General features: G+C 43.7%; 1 protein-coding gene across 8 annotated transcripts in view; it reads right to left on the bottom strand.

The window, feature by feature from the left end:
* Atxn2 (ataxin 2) overlaps positions 1–15073 on the bottom strand; it is a 93895-nt gene that overhangs the window by 26352 nt on the left and 52470 nt on the right. For 7 of the 8 annotated variants that reach the window (XM_032887100.1, XM_032887107.1, XM_032887102.1 and 4 more), the window contains exons 6-14: positions 13861–13985; positions 9385–9476; positions 8755–8952; positions 7352–7530; positions 5378–5587; positions 2879–3061; positions 1409–1606; positions 988–1095; positions 428–498 (exon numbers count right to left, since the gene is read on the bottom strand). In XM_032887100.1, the coding sequence (XP_032742991.1) occupies positions 428–498; positions 988–1095; positions 1409–1606; positions 2879–3061; positions 5378–5587; positions 7352–7530; positions 8755–8952; positions 9385–9476; positions 13861–13985 (1364 nt within the window). The remainder of the gene's footprint in view (positions 1–427; positions 499–987; positions 1096–1408; positions 1607–2878; positions 3062–5377; positions 5588–7351; positions 7531–8754; positions 8953–9384; positions 9477–13860; positions 13986–15073) is intronic. The other variant, XM_032887105.1, reaches the window with a different exon arrangement.

The following is a 15073-nucleotide window of genomic DNA, read 5'->3' on the forward strand; positions in this document are numbered from 1 at the left end:
TATGTACATATCAACTCACAGACAGACAGGCAGACCAGACCAGATGGCATGCACGCACATACATACACACACATTTAAACCCTGTGGGCTAGAAAGAGACATTAGTGGTTAAGAGCACTGGCTGCCCTTCCAGAGGACCTGGGATCAGGTCCCAGAACCTACATGGTGGTTCATGACCATCTGCAACTCCAGTTCCAGGAAATCCAGTGCCCTCTTCTGGTCTCACAGGACACCAGGCAGACCGTGCCCAAATGCATAATGCATACATAAACAACAGCTGAAAAACAATCAGTTTGTTGCACAAATGACTTAAAATGACAGTGTGCGTGCATGTGAGTGCACTTTAAGAACATGCTTTTGTGAACTGGTCATTTAAAATCACCATCTGCTATTTTTTTTAATTCTAACCAATCAATACAGAACTTACCCTAAAATCATTCTTAAACTTCTTTAAATCATCGATCTGTTTTCTGTGTTCAGAGACAACTGGTGACACACCTGTAAAACCGAAACCTGTTAGATCCCAAGTCTCCTCTAACCTTAAACGTAAAACTGTTAAGTACGGAATGTTAGAAAGGAGAGCAGAGGCCACTTGTGTTGGTGCACGCCTATAGCAGCTTTAATCATAGCACTGGGGTGAGGGGAGGAGATAAGTAAGAAATGAGAGGAGAGGGCTGGAGAGATGGCTCAGCGGTTAAGAGCACTGACTGCTCTTCCAGAGGTCCTGAGTTCAATTCCCAGCAACAACATGGTGGCTCACAACCATCTGTAATGGGATCTGATGCCCTCTTCTGGTGTGTCTGAAGACAGTGACAGCATGCATATATATATATATATATATATATATATATATATATATATATCTTAAAAAAAAAAGAAGAGAGGAGATCTATCACCTAAAGACTAGCAATTTCAAATATCTATATCTTCTGGCTAAACAGTTTTCTGTTTCTATAACTGTGTCTAAAAACTTTAACAAACTCTAACCTTTGTTTTCAGCTTTTGAAAAGCTAGGTGATGTTTCACTTGCTTTAATATTTTCTTTATTCCCTGCAGGAGAGTTCTGCCTCTGATCTTGAAGCCTGGAATCTTTCGCTAGAAAACAAGTTTAAAAAAAGCAAAAAAAAACTAGTATTAGACAGAAGTTAGGACAATCGTGTAAGTAAACACCAAACACATCTAACCTAGCTTAGGGGAAAAATGGGTTCATTCTTGAGTTTATTCCCTGTTAGTCATCACATGAAAACCCAGTAGCATGCTCGTGTAAGAGGCATATCACACTAGGACAGGTCAGAGCCTCTGACGCCAGGTATTAGCTAATATACATGGAATAGTTCTACCACAGAGAGAACTTTGTGTCACTGTGTATTTAGAACCCAGCTCTTGGCCGTCCACGTTGGTTGCATACCCTCAATAGATGGGGTCAGAGCTCTGTTGGACGCAGGGCTGGCAGGAGTAGGGGATGCGGCGGGGACCGGCATGGAAACGGCTTCGGCAGGGGTGATGCCAGCTTGGGGAGAAGCGAGCACAGGCCCACTGGGAGAGTTTCCAGCGCTGTTCTGCCTGGGAGACCTGGGTCTGTGAGTTTTGGGAGATAGTCTTGGAACTAGAAGCAAAAAGGCACTCATTAAATTCTCAGAATATCTTATGGCAGAAATCACCAATATCTATGTGCCACTGTGGTTTCCCTCCTAATTCAATGAGTTAACTTTGAAGTATTTTTGAGGAAAGTTCAACACCGGGTTTAATGGCAAGCCAAATCATACTTAAAAAAATAAAAAATAAAAAAGGAGAACATCCAGAGTGTAACATTTATGTAAGATGAGAGAAGCCCTCTACCAAGCCTCTCCCCTCTCCTTCCATCAATACACTGATGGCAGCTTGCTGCCAAGCCTGTGTGCTTTTCTTTGCAATAAAAAGATCCACTGCTAGTGCTGAAGGAAATTAGGACGCAATTAGCCTCGAGGTGTATGCAGCAGAGACCAAGCGCCTTCCACACAACTGCCTAATGTTTCTTAGTCCATTAAAAACCTATTTGCAGACTTCAGACTAATGAGGTTAGTGAAAATGGTTCAATTTGCATCACTTTAGTGACTTTTGTTTTTGAAGTCACAAACATTATAGAAGGAAACTGTTCATGACTCTAACTTCTCCTGGAAAGACCAACCCTGTAACACAATTCTTACTGTATCCCTCTCAACTGTCTCTACTCACATTTATAATAAAGTTGCTTACTTATAAGGTTCAAACAGCTTAAGATTCTTTGCTCACCTTCTATTTCCTTGTTAGTCTTCAGTTAAAAAGGTCAAGAAAAATAGCACAAAGGGGTTTACAGGTGATCCCACACGTGCAGACCACACAGGATAAACATACTGTGTGAGGGCGTAGCAAATAAAAGCAGACGTTTAACAGCACTGTCTTTCTGTCTATCTGTCTGTCTTTTTTAAGCTTAAAGGCCTGTCTCGGTAAGGCCAGAAGAGCAGGCACTGCTCCGCTCTGTTCCCGGGAAGTGAAGCACTATAGGCTGACAGGACAGATTGCGGCTGCTGACGGCCAGAGTATGTCTCAAGCCCCTACATAAGAGCTGAAGGCCTGCTGTGCACACCTCCTGAGGAGTACTGGGTGAGCATCTGTTTACCCCACACACAGATGCCATGGAAACACGCTGCAATAAGAAACCTAGACAGGTTTACAAAATGTACACAGGGACAGAGGTCCAGAAGGATGGGACAGGTCCTTCAACTAGTGTCTTGGGTACCTGTGATAACTGGCAATACCTGCTAAGGCCACATTTAATTTGTATCTCTGTACATCCTCTCAGATCTTCAGCTCCGCCCTACTGTACGTGTGCAGTCAGCTGTCACAATGTCATACCTACCCCCACTGACCACTGAGGACCACGTTCCCCCTGCAGGACTGGTCCTTGCCACTGGAGGAGCAGCTGCTTCACTTGGGGGATTGTGGGATACAAATTCTAGGCCACTAGACATGGAGCCTCTCCCAGCGGAGACTCTATGATTCCGAGGGTGCCGCTGTGCCTTTGGAGACATCCTTGGTGGGCCTGAGGAAGACACGAAGGATGTCACATCAGTCCTGCAGCGTCTACCTGACTGCTCTTTTTGCGAGACACAGACATATGCTCTTACTTCCTTAACAGATTTTCAATGACTAAAATATGAACCACACTGTATCGGTTTTTGGCCACACTAAGAATGATTTCGTGGAGTGTCAATTATGCACGTACATCTTACTTCTCCCTCTTATGATGTGTTGTTACTTTAACTCTACTGTGTGTATGTGTCTGTGTGAGTGAGGGTGTGCACAGAAGTTCTCTAACAGCTCACCCATCTTTCTAGCCTTATTTCCTTTTTAAAGCAAGGGAGAAGTAAACTTGATGGTGAGAAATCAAACAACATGGCATAACAGTGTATAACTACACTCGCATTTAAAAAACGAGTTATAATAACCTCAGTAGGAATCACACCTGCATGATGGGATGTTATCAGTTTACCTTTCTACAACATTGTATTACTTCCAAAATGAGACAAAACATGATTTTGATGGTGATAGGAACCAAACTCGGGAGCCCATATGTATTAGGCTAGCATTCTATTTTTGAGCTATGTCCTTTAGGGCTCCAGGGAAAAAGGATTTTAAGCAGAAACCTCAGTTCTCCTCTCCATCTTTTGCCATGATTACCAATTTTACAAATCATGCCTCCAGCTGTCTGTCGTGTAAGAGCAGAAAGCTGCACTGTTCGAGCTGACACACTTGCATCACTGACTCCGCCACCCATCAGGGACTGCTGTGAAGATGGCCTGTAGCCCACTAAGTCAGACTAAAAACACAAGTCCAGAACTACCCCTCTCAGAGGCCATGAGAGGCAGCTAACATGCTCGCTGCTGTGTCCTCAGAGGGACATATCAGACATGCAGTTTGAGAAAGTGCTAATTAACATTAGGAGTTTCCTTTCCTTTTCTTAATTTTTAAAATGTATTAAAAATCTATGTGTGTGGTATGAGGTGGGGTTTTTCGTGCCGTATAGCATGTGTGTACAGGTGAGAGGTCAACTTTGTGGAGTCGGTTCTCTTTTTTCACCTTTACATGAGTTCCAGAGACCAAACCTCAGTCATCTAGCCCTCTGTTAGGGCTTCCACCTGAGGCGCCAGCACCCGGAACTGCGGAGCATGCTTTCTGGGCAGTCCAAAAGCAGCCCTTAGGTCTGACTACAATGCAATGCTCACAGTTCTCTTATGCTCAGTGCTCTCTGCATTGTTCTCGTGGAGTAAGCATCTTTATCCTAATGGTCTGTAACAGACCTCCATGTTGCTGCTAGGAGCCACTATGAGAGGCATGCATTGAATAAAAGTCAGTGAAATTTGCCTTTTCAACATTGCGACAGCTTCTTTGGAAAACTTTATCAGTCTTGCTCAGCTGTATTCGTTATGACTTTACCAAGACAAGGTGATTAGAATATACACACAAACACTCTGAATTGAGGACATTGTCATTCAGAACAAAGGATGCTTTAACTTATAAACTGCACTAAATCAGAATGCTACCTTTTTCGGGCAGGGCCTCACCATATAGTCCTAGCAGGCTTAGAGCTCATTAAATGAGCCAAACTGACCTCAACTTTTGGCCATCCTCCTGCCTGTGTCCTGGGCACTGGATTACAGACATATGTCACCCATCAGAGTATATGACATCCAACAATGGTGAATTCAGCATCAAATACAATTTGACAAGAGCCAAAAAGACAGAAAAGCCTCAACTCTGTATCTGTTTTATAATTGATAAACTTTAAATAAAGGTCTATCAAATTAAAGCAGCCTTTCACTATAGTGATATTGTAAAACTAATTTAAAATAGTTATTCAATTGAATTAGTAATTCCTCAGGCACTCTAAAAACTACTGTTACCCGAGGGCAGATGTACAAGGTCACTACAAGGGATGTCATGGATCACAAAGGACCCCAAAATAGTACTCCTGCCTTTGGCCAACAGGAAGGTTCACTGGCACCATGTCCAGGGAGCTGAATGTGGCAGCCCCTATACCCCCACCCACCTCCAAGAGCAGAGAGTGCCCAGTTGGTCCCCGTTGCTCTCCTGGAGCCGTGACCTTCCTGGGCTGCGCAGGTGCACTATCGCAGACGGGTCAGACCCATCTTCACATCCCGGACAGTGCCAGCTTGACTCACAGCACTTGCCAAATTTGACTCTAGTGAGCAAAAGGCTAATAGAAAGTTTCAATAAACTAAAGTTACAACACAAACTTACAGGTTATTAACTAGTGAAAAGGAGACTATTTGTAACCATAACCTCACGACGGAGCTAAACAAAGACAAACAAAAATGAACAAATCGTGGTATTGTACCTTCTGCAGACATGCGTTTAGGCATAGTAGAGACAGGAGCTGGAGAACCATGAGCAGAGGGGTGAGACGGGGGTCTGGAGGGCCTCGAGGGGGGCCTGGAGGGCGGCCGTGTAGGGGTGGCTGCCCGAGGTGGAAGAGAGTTGGGACCTGACTGGTAGCGAGAAGGTGGGCGAGAGGAAGGAGATGGGCAAGGCGATGGCCAGGGAACACCTGACAGAACAAATGATATGAAGGAAAGTATAAAAACTAAAGAAAAAAATGAGGGAAAAAGTAAACAGAAAAAAAGTAAAATGACAAAAATGATTTCTTGTACATTTAACCCTTTGAGGACAGTCATTTGATTTGTGATAAGTTTTAGCACAACTTAACTGACACAAATTCACATTTTACTTTAACCTCCTTAAATTAAGTCTGTTTGAATGAATCCACGTTCCCAAAGGGTTAATTAGGATCTACACACACTACTGAAGAGACAGTTAAGACTCTGCCTAGTGTGCCTACTTCTTCAGCTGCTGTCAGCCGTCCCTCATGAAGAGAATGTCGCGCACAGAGAATCCCCTCAGTACACGCAGGACTCCTGCTCGGGAGGGCAGCCTTCAGCAGTCTCAGCTCTGAACACTCAAGAGAGACAGCAACCACCGAAGCCACTGTCGAAAGCTCTTTCCCTGCTCTCAACTGAGGTTCCTCAGGTCTACCTCTGAACCAAAATATCAGTTTCATTAGAAATGACACCTTACTTCTACTGTTTTCTAGAATGTTAGAACAGCAGCCTCTGCTTCCGTAAAGCAAATCTCAACCCAACATACTGCATTGGGCTCCAGCTATCCATCTTCTGTCTGCACACCAACAGGAACCACAGGGCACAAACTTCCCTGGTGTTTAGTCAACAGCCCAGGGTTCCTCTCCAGTAGTCTAGGGGACTCCACAGGGGACTATCATACAGATCTCAGCTCCCTTCATGTTTTTAACTTGAAAATTCTATTCATAAACAACTGAAAATCTTCACTCAATGAGCAAAGAAATTTCACCATCATTACTAAGTAGGGAAATGGTCAAGAGTGCTGCTTCCTTGCAGAGGGATTCTGGAGAGAAGACTCAGCAAAAACGAACACAACTGGAAACCCAGGGTTCCTCTGCTCGCCTGTTCTCACACGGCTGACACTCTTCTCCCCTCCCTTTTTTTTTACATGAGGTCTCACATGACCCAGGCTGGCTCCAACTGCCTCTGGAGCCTTTGACTGTTCCTCCTCTACCTCATCAAGCCTGCACTGCTCTAACCTTCAACCCCTGACCACATTGGCTGTCTACTCATTCTCTTTCTGTCAGTTACCAGGTTTCCAAATGATTCACTTCTGCTATCCCATCTTCCAGATTTCTATACACACTTATAATCTGTATTCAACTGACTGGGGACACTATGGGGACACTACAGAAAGTGCCTTCCTACTTAAAGATCTAAGCTGCTACACTCTCACACCTACCCTCAGAAATCAAAGGTGGTCTGTGCTGTATCTGTAAGCACAATTCTGATGACTTTCGTCACATGACTCTTGCTCATTTCTGTTATTACAAATGACCCCAAGTTCTTCCTTGGGTTAGGCAGGATGGAGCCTATCACAGTTGATGAAAACAAGTCTGCACTAACTCCGTGACTTCCACATGAACTATTCCTACTCCCATAGCCTTATCACCCAGTGCTTTACGAGTTTCCAATCTATTTGTCTGTGGAGTATCTTAGGCCAAATGAGTATGAGAGGATGAAACAGCTCAGGACATGCTGTCACCCTACACGCGCCAAGGACGGTTACAGTGTTATACTGTCCGGTAGCCACAAAACAAACTACATTATAGGTATTAAAACTACTCCAAAAATTCACAAATGGCATGCACATTCCTATCATGTATGTAACCCTTAATGTTTAGATAGCTCTGTATCTGATAAGAAACATTAGCAAATATAGTCAAAATACTTGCCTCCATTAACTACTCTTTGGTCTGAGCCAGCATTCGGGTTGAAATCTGAAGTGTGAGAAGTAGCTCTTGATGGCATGGAGCCTGGTCCAGGCTGGCCCATCCGTGGTGAGCTCTGTCTCCCACTTCCCCAGGATATGACTTCTCTGTTTCTTTGTCCAGGAGGAATATATTTATTTTCCCTGGAAATGAGAGAAGCTCTTAATCATTTATCCTAAAAAGTGCTGGGCTAACAAACACACTGGAAGGTACATTAAATAGAAAACCATTTCTTACACAAGCCTCAGTCTTGCCACACTGCCTCACAGCCCTGCAGGTCTTGGCTGCCCACCACTTTAACTAAGTGCTCACTGTCATGCTGACACTCTGTGAGGATTAGGAAAACCAGAAGACTCAGCTGTGGAGCCTTGACGGTAGACTCAGCTTTACCCACAAGGCAGCAGGTTTTCTACGTGTTCTGAATAAGTGACAGACCCACAGCCCTGCAAATGTGCGCAACCACTGCGCCATTGTTTCTCCATTTGAATTCACGCCACACTGTCTTTAGTTCGTGTGCAAGCATCATGAAAAGCTGAATTTTCAAGTAAGACCCAGCTCTCCCTAGTTTCCCAGCCTCTGCGCCGGGGAGAGTCTGTCTGGCAGCTTGCCACGCTCTGCTGCAGTGCTGGGTCACACTGACAGCTCTCTGACTCAGCGTCTTTGTTCCTCCTCACTCTTCCCTGTAGGCTACTCTTCAAGCACAGCACACAAGTGCTTCTGCCACCTGCCATTACAGCATCACAAATATTGACTGTGGGTTCTTAGTCTTTACCTAAAGAGGCCAGATTCTCTTACAGTACCATGTTCTGCAGAGGTGACATTACATTATCCCCACACTCCCAGTGGCAGACAGGCACCATTATCATATCGAAAGTGTCAGCTCCTGGTGAGGCTCTCCTGAACTACAAGGCAATTCTAGTTCCTCCCCATTCCGATATTCTGATGCTCTGAACAGACCTTCATCGTGCAAGCCACAGTGCACTGCCACTAGGCCACCGGGCACCACTCGGACCTTGTTTCAAGGAGCTCCTCAGGGTCTGGGCTAGGTAGTCACATGGGTCCAACACTTGACTCCAGAGAGCTAATCCCAAAAGATACTATTAAAATGACTGTAATTTTTTCTCTAACAGAAATCTGTGTGTAAGGGGGGAGTGGTTCCAAGGTGGGAAGGTGGGTATTGAACTCTGTATCCCAAGTGCTGGGATTAAAGGTGTGCACCACCACCATCCAGCTCTCCAACAGAATCGTAAGTCAAATCAATCAGCACTTTCTCCTTAGCTTCATGAAAGAGGAAACAGTCAGACTACAACTTCTCACACAGACTTTGAATCGGGTCCATGACAATGCATGTGGCTCAGTCTGAGTACCTAGTGTTGGTGCCATGACCCTCCCGGTCACTGCAGTTTCTCTGGACTGCTGTGTACTTCTCTTCCTCACTCCGGTCATCATTCTCAAGGGCCACACGAGCTTTGTACTGAGCACTGGACTCGATTTCTTCTGCTAACTGGTTTGCCCTTGCCTCCCGTTTTAGAAATTCTTCTGAGTTGTCCCTTTCTAAGGGAACCCTAAACACAAAGGAAAGAAGACGTGAGTGATCAGTTTTCCACCCTCAGCCATTAAGAAACTCTACAGTATGGGGTCAAGGACACTGACGAGGTTAGGGGCTTTGCCATCACAAACCAAAACATGGTTTTTAGTGTTGCTGTTATACAGAAGAACATTTACCGTTTCAAGAACTGGCTCACTCTAACCCTCATCCCTGAAAATTTAACATTTTTACAATTTAAAAACAAAGACAAAATGTATTTTGATCATGAAAGGGAACAACATTTATTCCCTATCTTAATGTGAGTCTATCAGTATGAATAGTTAATAAAAAACAATGTGATATTTTTGTTTAATTTAAAATTAAAAAAAATTAGTTAATAACGTAATTTAAGTTGATGAAAATCAGACAAATGCACTAAAATAAATAAAAGGAAACTCTGTGAACTTACGTATATGAAGATAAACTACTATCGTATGTGGACACCACACCGTAATTCTCTTCATTATATCGAAACATATCATTGGGATCCCATCCGTTAGACTAGAAGGAAAATGAAGGTCAACTTTTCAATTTAGCTGCAATCAATGTTTCCAGTAACTTCCTGCAAACTGTACTAGTTGGCTCTAACTCTGACCCCTTCCCTACAAAAGGGCCAAACTTAACTTTAGAAATCATTAAAGAAAAGCTAGACGCAGCCCACACCTGTCATAGCAGCACTCAGGAGGCTGAGAAAAGAGGAGGTTTGGAGTTCAAGAGCCAGCCTTGGCTACAGTTGAAAAAGGGGGGGGGGGAGAGCCCTATATCTAACAAAAACAAAAAATAACTCTTTAGGAAAAGCTTTTCTCTGATGTGGATCATCCCTTTAAATCAGTGGGGGATTCCATGAGTTGTCAGAGATCCAGGGCCTCTGGGTCAGAGTTCCCACAAGCTTCTAGATTTCCATGCCAGCACAAAAGCATACCTTCCCTTCCCCTTCCCCTCCCCTAGGCAGGTGAGGAAGGACAGCATAAAGCCATGGGAAGGCAAATGGGATGTCACACACGCTAAGTTTTAAAGCTGTTTGCCATGAAAGGTTGCAAGGAACTCAGCAACAGCTCGGTCCCATTGTCCTGACTTCCACCTTCAGTACTGTCCCCTCCATCACTGAAGGAGTCAATCGCTACTCTCAAAACATAGGCTATTCTCTTCACCCTGAAGACATAAGGAAAATACAGCCAGAATCTGCGGTGCCAATCAATCTTGTTGAGGCCTAGGTAACTGTTACCTTTCTAGTCTGCCATTTTGTGCTGTTACTAATGTCATAAGGGAACTTTCTCATGCTCTAGTTGATTGCAGATTCTGTGACTTCCGTGCTTTGGTGTCTTGGAAACCAATCACAACAGAAGTTAGTCAGAACTGCTTTGTACAGATAGCCACCCAAACCAACCGCCCAAGCAACACTTCCTACACATATGCATGAGCTTTTATGGTTTTTGCTTTGATGAGTACACCTTGGATAAACCCCAATATAAGAGAGACACCAGTACCAGTATAAGAAACTTTTGAGAATAAGACTTCCATTTTGAGTAGGGTGGAGTCAAGTTTAAGTTCCCAAGGCCTCCTTGAGAGTTGACATCCTACTTCCAGAAAGAGACATGTACACAGGCAACTGACCTCCTGATTGGCAAGTTAAGTCATGAATGTTAGGTTAGGCAAGCAAGTCCCCTGCCACAGCTGAATACCGAGACCAATGGAAACGAGTAAATGTACAACAAAGACACGACCCTGCCCCTGAATCCTGAACGGTGGAATACCGCCGCACAGATGTTCGTAGATCTCAGGCTTAAAAGCCCTACAGGATCTTGACTCACTGTCACAGTCAGCTCTTGAGTCTGCTCTGCCACGTTCAATCAATCCTGGGGCAAACACTCAATAAACCATCCCTGTCTGAGGTCAGCATTCATATAGTTTGTGAGGCAACTCCGGGACCCCAGAAGCCTCACATCCGACTCTCCTTTTAAAGTCCAATAGGCTGACGGCTCAGTAGTCAAGAAAACATTTCCAGAGGACATGGTGAGGAAGAGGGGCCAACCCCACAAGCTGTTCTAGGACTCTGCATGCAAACCATGATACACACTCACACTACATTCTCTGACTCTTGATAGACGATACAAAAGACAGATTTTTTTTTTTTAAATTGGAAGACTATAACTTCAGTAATTTGAGTGATTCATTCCACTCAACAGAAAAATACCCACCAAAACTAATGATTCCAAGTTCCAGGTCTTAGAAATAACCACTATTAGGAGTTTCCCAGACTTAAGCCAATGGTTCCAAGGTTAAGAGCTGTTACTACAGAGCTCAGTATGGTGGCACAGGTTTTTAACCCCAGCACTCATGAGGTAGAGGCAGGTAGATCTGAGTTCAAATAGCCAGATATACAGAGGAAAACCCTGTTTCAAAAAAAAAAAAAAAAAAAAAAAAAAAAAAAACAACAACAAAAAATATGCTCTAAGAACTCTTACAAAAGGATTTGCAGCCCCTGCATGGTGGATCTCAACTCCCTGTAACCGATGCCCTCTTCTGGTCTTCATTCCACTATACACATAACACCCCCCCAACACACACACACACACACACACACACACACACACACACACACCACACAATGTATTTTCAAAATTTAAATACAGTATTGCTATTCTGCAGCTTGCCTTTTCTGTTAATAAGTATGTAAGGTGTCTTTCTCATTTGAATACTGGTAGGTACATATTTCTATTAGGTATTAGTATTATGCTTTTCTGATGTGAACCTGCTAATAAGAAATAATGCTGCAAAAAATATCATGACATAATTATTTACATGTATTATAGATAATTAGGACTAAGGTAAATTCTTTTATATTTTAAATTTGTATAATCCCATTTTTGGAAGGAAAAAAAAAAAAAAGAAAAGAAAAAAGTACATGGTCTCAAGCCAGGAGGTGGTTGATGGACACCTTTAATCCCAGCATTTGGGAAGTAGAAACAGGTGGATCTGAGTTTGAGGCCAGCCTGGTCTACAGAGTGAGTTCCATGACAGCCAAGGCTATGGAGAGAAACCCTGTCCCAAAAAAATAAAAACAGGGTACTGGAGAGGTGGCTCAGTGGTTAAGAGCACTGACTGCTCTTCCAGAGGTCCTGAGTTCAATTCCCAGCAACCACATGGTGGCTCACAACCATCTGTAATGGGATCTGATGCCCTCTTCTGGTGCGTCTGAAGACAGCTACAGTGTACTCACATATATAAAATAAATAAATATATCTTAAAAACAAAAACAAGAGGTTGGGGATTTAGCTCAGTGGCAGAGCACTTGCCTAGCAAGCGCAAGGCCCTGGGTCCAGTCCCCAGCTCCGAAAAAAAGAATAAAAAAAAAAAAAACAAAACAAAAGACAGGGTCTCACAGGGTAGCCAGGAAGGCCTAGAACTTGCTACGTAGATCAGGCTGACCTTGAACTCAGAATCCAAACTGCCTAGCTAAGTAAATCCTTCGTAGTAAGACTAATAGAACAAACCACAATTACATTTTAAATTTTGATAAAACTGCCAGCGTCTTCCCCCCCAAAGCATTAATGAACTTACTGCCCTAACTAATAAAGTAAAACTGTACCTGCTTCCCACTTCAATGGTACAGTGATATACACTTGAAAACCATTATGCTAAGTTTAGGAGATCCTTTAAACTCCGAGGATTAATACTGATGACTTCCCAGGGCAGGGCAGTTCTGTTCTTTTAGGTGGTAGGGCTCTTGGAGAAGAAGATGCTATTCACTACATTACTATGCCTTAGGCAGTAAACTCTGTTCTCTGCTCACAACAGAAGGTTCTTTATTCACTCAACCTTACTTACGGCACGGCACTCTTTAACATTAAATCTCTATGCTCTAGGGGACTGGGGAGATGGCTCAATGCTTATAAGCACAGGCTGCTTTTCCAAAGGTCCCAGGTACAATTCCCAGCACACAAATGCAAATTCACAGTTGTCTGTAACTCCAGTTCTAGGGGACCTGACAAACTCTTCTGGCCTCTCAAGGCACCAGGTATAGGTGCACAGACATACATACAATATGCCCATGCATATAAAATTTTTAATTAAAGAAAATATAATAAGCTCTATAAATGGAATGTCAAGAGAAAACAAAAAATAATACAAGATCAATGCACAGTTCAGAAGGAAGATTCTACAGACGATGATACCCATTTTAGAGAAATTTAGGCAATGCTTTAATTTTAATGTAGCCTAAGTATTTATCTTTTATGATTGCTATTTTTCATCCACAATCTGGCTGAGTAGCTGTAGCTAGCCTCAAACTTACTATGTAGACACGTTTGTCTGCCTCCTGGTATTAAAGGCAGGTAACTCGACACCTAGCTGACTTGGGGTTTTTGTTGTTGTTGTTTTGGTGTTTTGTTTTGTTTTGTGTTGTTTTGAGTCAGGGTCTTATATAGTTCAGGCTGGCCTCAAACTTTCTCTTTAGTGGAGGTTGATCTTGAACTCTTAACCCTTCTTTTTCTACCACTGAGTGCTGACATCACAGTTGCCACACCCAACCTGAAACTATCTTAATGATAACTCTTGCTCAAACAAAAAGGCCAACTTGACCTCATTCCTAAGGAAGCCAACATACAATTAAACACTACCTGCTTTAGGCTGCTTATTCTGTTGGTATTGAAAACAAACAGGCTGTCAGTCTCTTAACTGTCAGTGTGCTGAAGTAAACTGATCATCACAAAGAAGTGATTTATGAGTGCTCGGAACTCCAGTCAAGGAGAAATTCTTTCCTTCTCTTACTTTCACAACTGCCCAGAGAAAGCGCTGCTCTAAACGTGTTCCCTGTGACAGATGCACGTTTCCATTGAGGGCTGGGGTGTGCAGAGCACACTGAGCAGTCTCAGAGGACACTCACCACATCATTCTCCAGAGCCTCCAGCTCCTCGCTGGCTGTGAGCTCCCCTGCATCCCAGGGCTCCAGGTCCTTCTCCTTGTGTTCACCATTCACTTTAGCACTGAGAGCAGAGTCAGTGAAAGCATCTGTGAAGAAGACAGGTGACACTAAGTATCTGTAGCCAAATACATTAGTTGTCTTGTTTATGTATTGAGACAGTGTCTTCTATGTATCCCTAGATGGACTGAAACCTAATATGTAGCCCAGGCTAGCCTTGAACTTGTAGCACTCTTCCTGCATGTACTTGCCCCAGTGCTGGGATAGCTAGCAAGTGCCCACACCTGTGTGACTAGGCAGAATGGTTTTAGCTTTCTAAGCTTAGGTCTCTGCACAGGGGCCTCCTGCTGGTATGTGTATTAAGGAAGACCATTCGTAAGTGATCTGTCCCTTTCCAAAACATTTCCTCAATACCACCTTAAGAAGCTCAGATTCAAGCGGGCTAGTGGTGTCCCACCCTTTAGTCCTAGCACTCAGGCAGCAGAGGCAGGCAGATGTCTGAGTTCAAGGCCAGTCTGGTCTATAGAGCAAGTACAGTGAAACCCTGTCTCAGAAAACCAAAAAAGAAGCTGCTCAGATTCTGCAGTGCTGCCTGTCTGGGACAGGCTCATGCCAACTTCTAGTAGCCTAGGCTTACTGACACGCACCCCGTCCCACTCCTCCTACTATCCCTTGAGGAGTCTAGCTTATAAAAATGTCCTGGGCTGGAAAGATGGCTCAGCGGTTAAGAGCACCTGACTACTCGTCCAGAGGTCCTGAGTTCAATTCCCAGCAACCACATGGTGGCTCACAACCATCTGTAAAGAGATCTGATGCCCTCTTCTGGTGTGTCTGAAGACAGCTACAGTGTACTTATATATAATAAATGAATAAATCTTTAAAAAAAAAGTCCAGCACCCCCATGCTCAGCTGACTTTACTGCTCTACAGCTAGGAGTTAAAGAGCTAAACAGCAACAGGAATACGCATGGTCACACATCTAACACAGGAATGCCTCTATCCTGCCAGAGACACAAGCTCCCAAACTCTTTGTGCCCCGACCCTTACTACAAGTTGATACAGAGAGTAGGAGAATAAAGTACCATTAACATGTAGAATTATTCTACAAAACTGACTACTCAAAGGGTTTGATCTGGCACTGTCATGCGATAGTATCCCCAAGGATCAAGGTATTGCCA

This window comes from Rattus rattus, chromosome 16, assembly GCF_011064425.1.
Source record: "Rattus rattus isolate New Zealand chromosome 16, Rrattus_CSIRO_v1, whole genome shotgun sequence".
Taxonomy (NCBI): domain Eukaryota; kingdom Metazoa; phylum Chordata; class Mammalia; order Rodentia; family Muridae; genus Rattus; species Rattus rattus.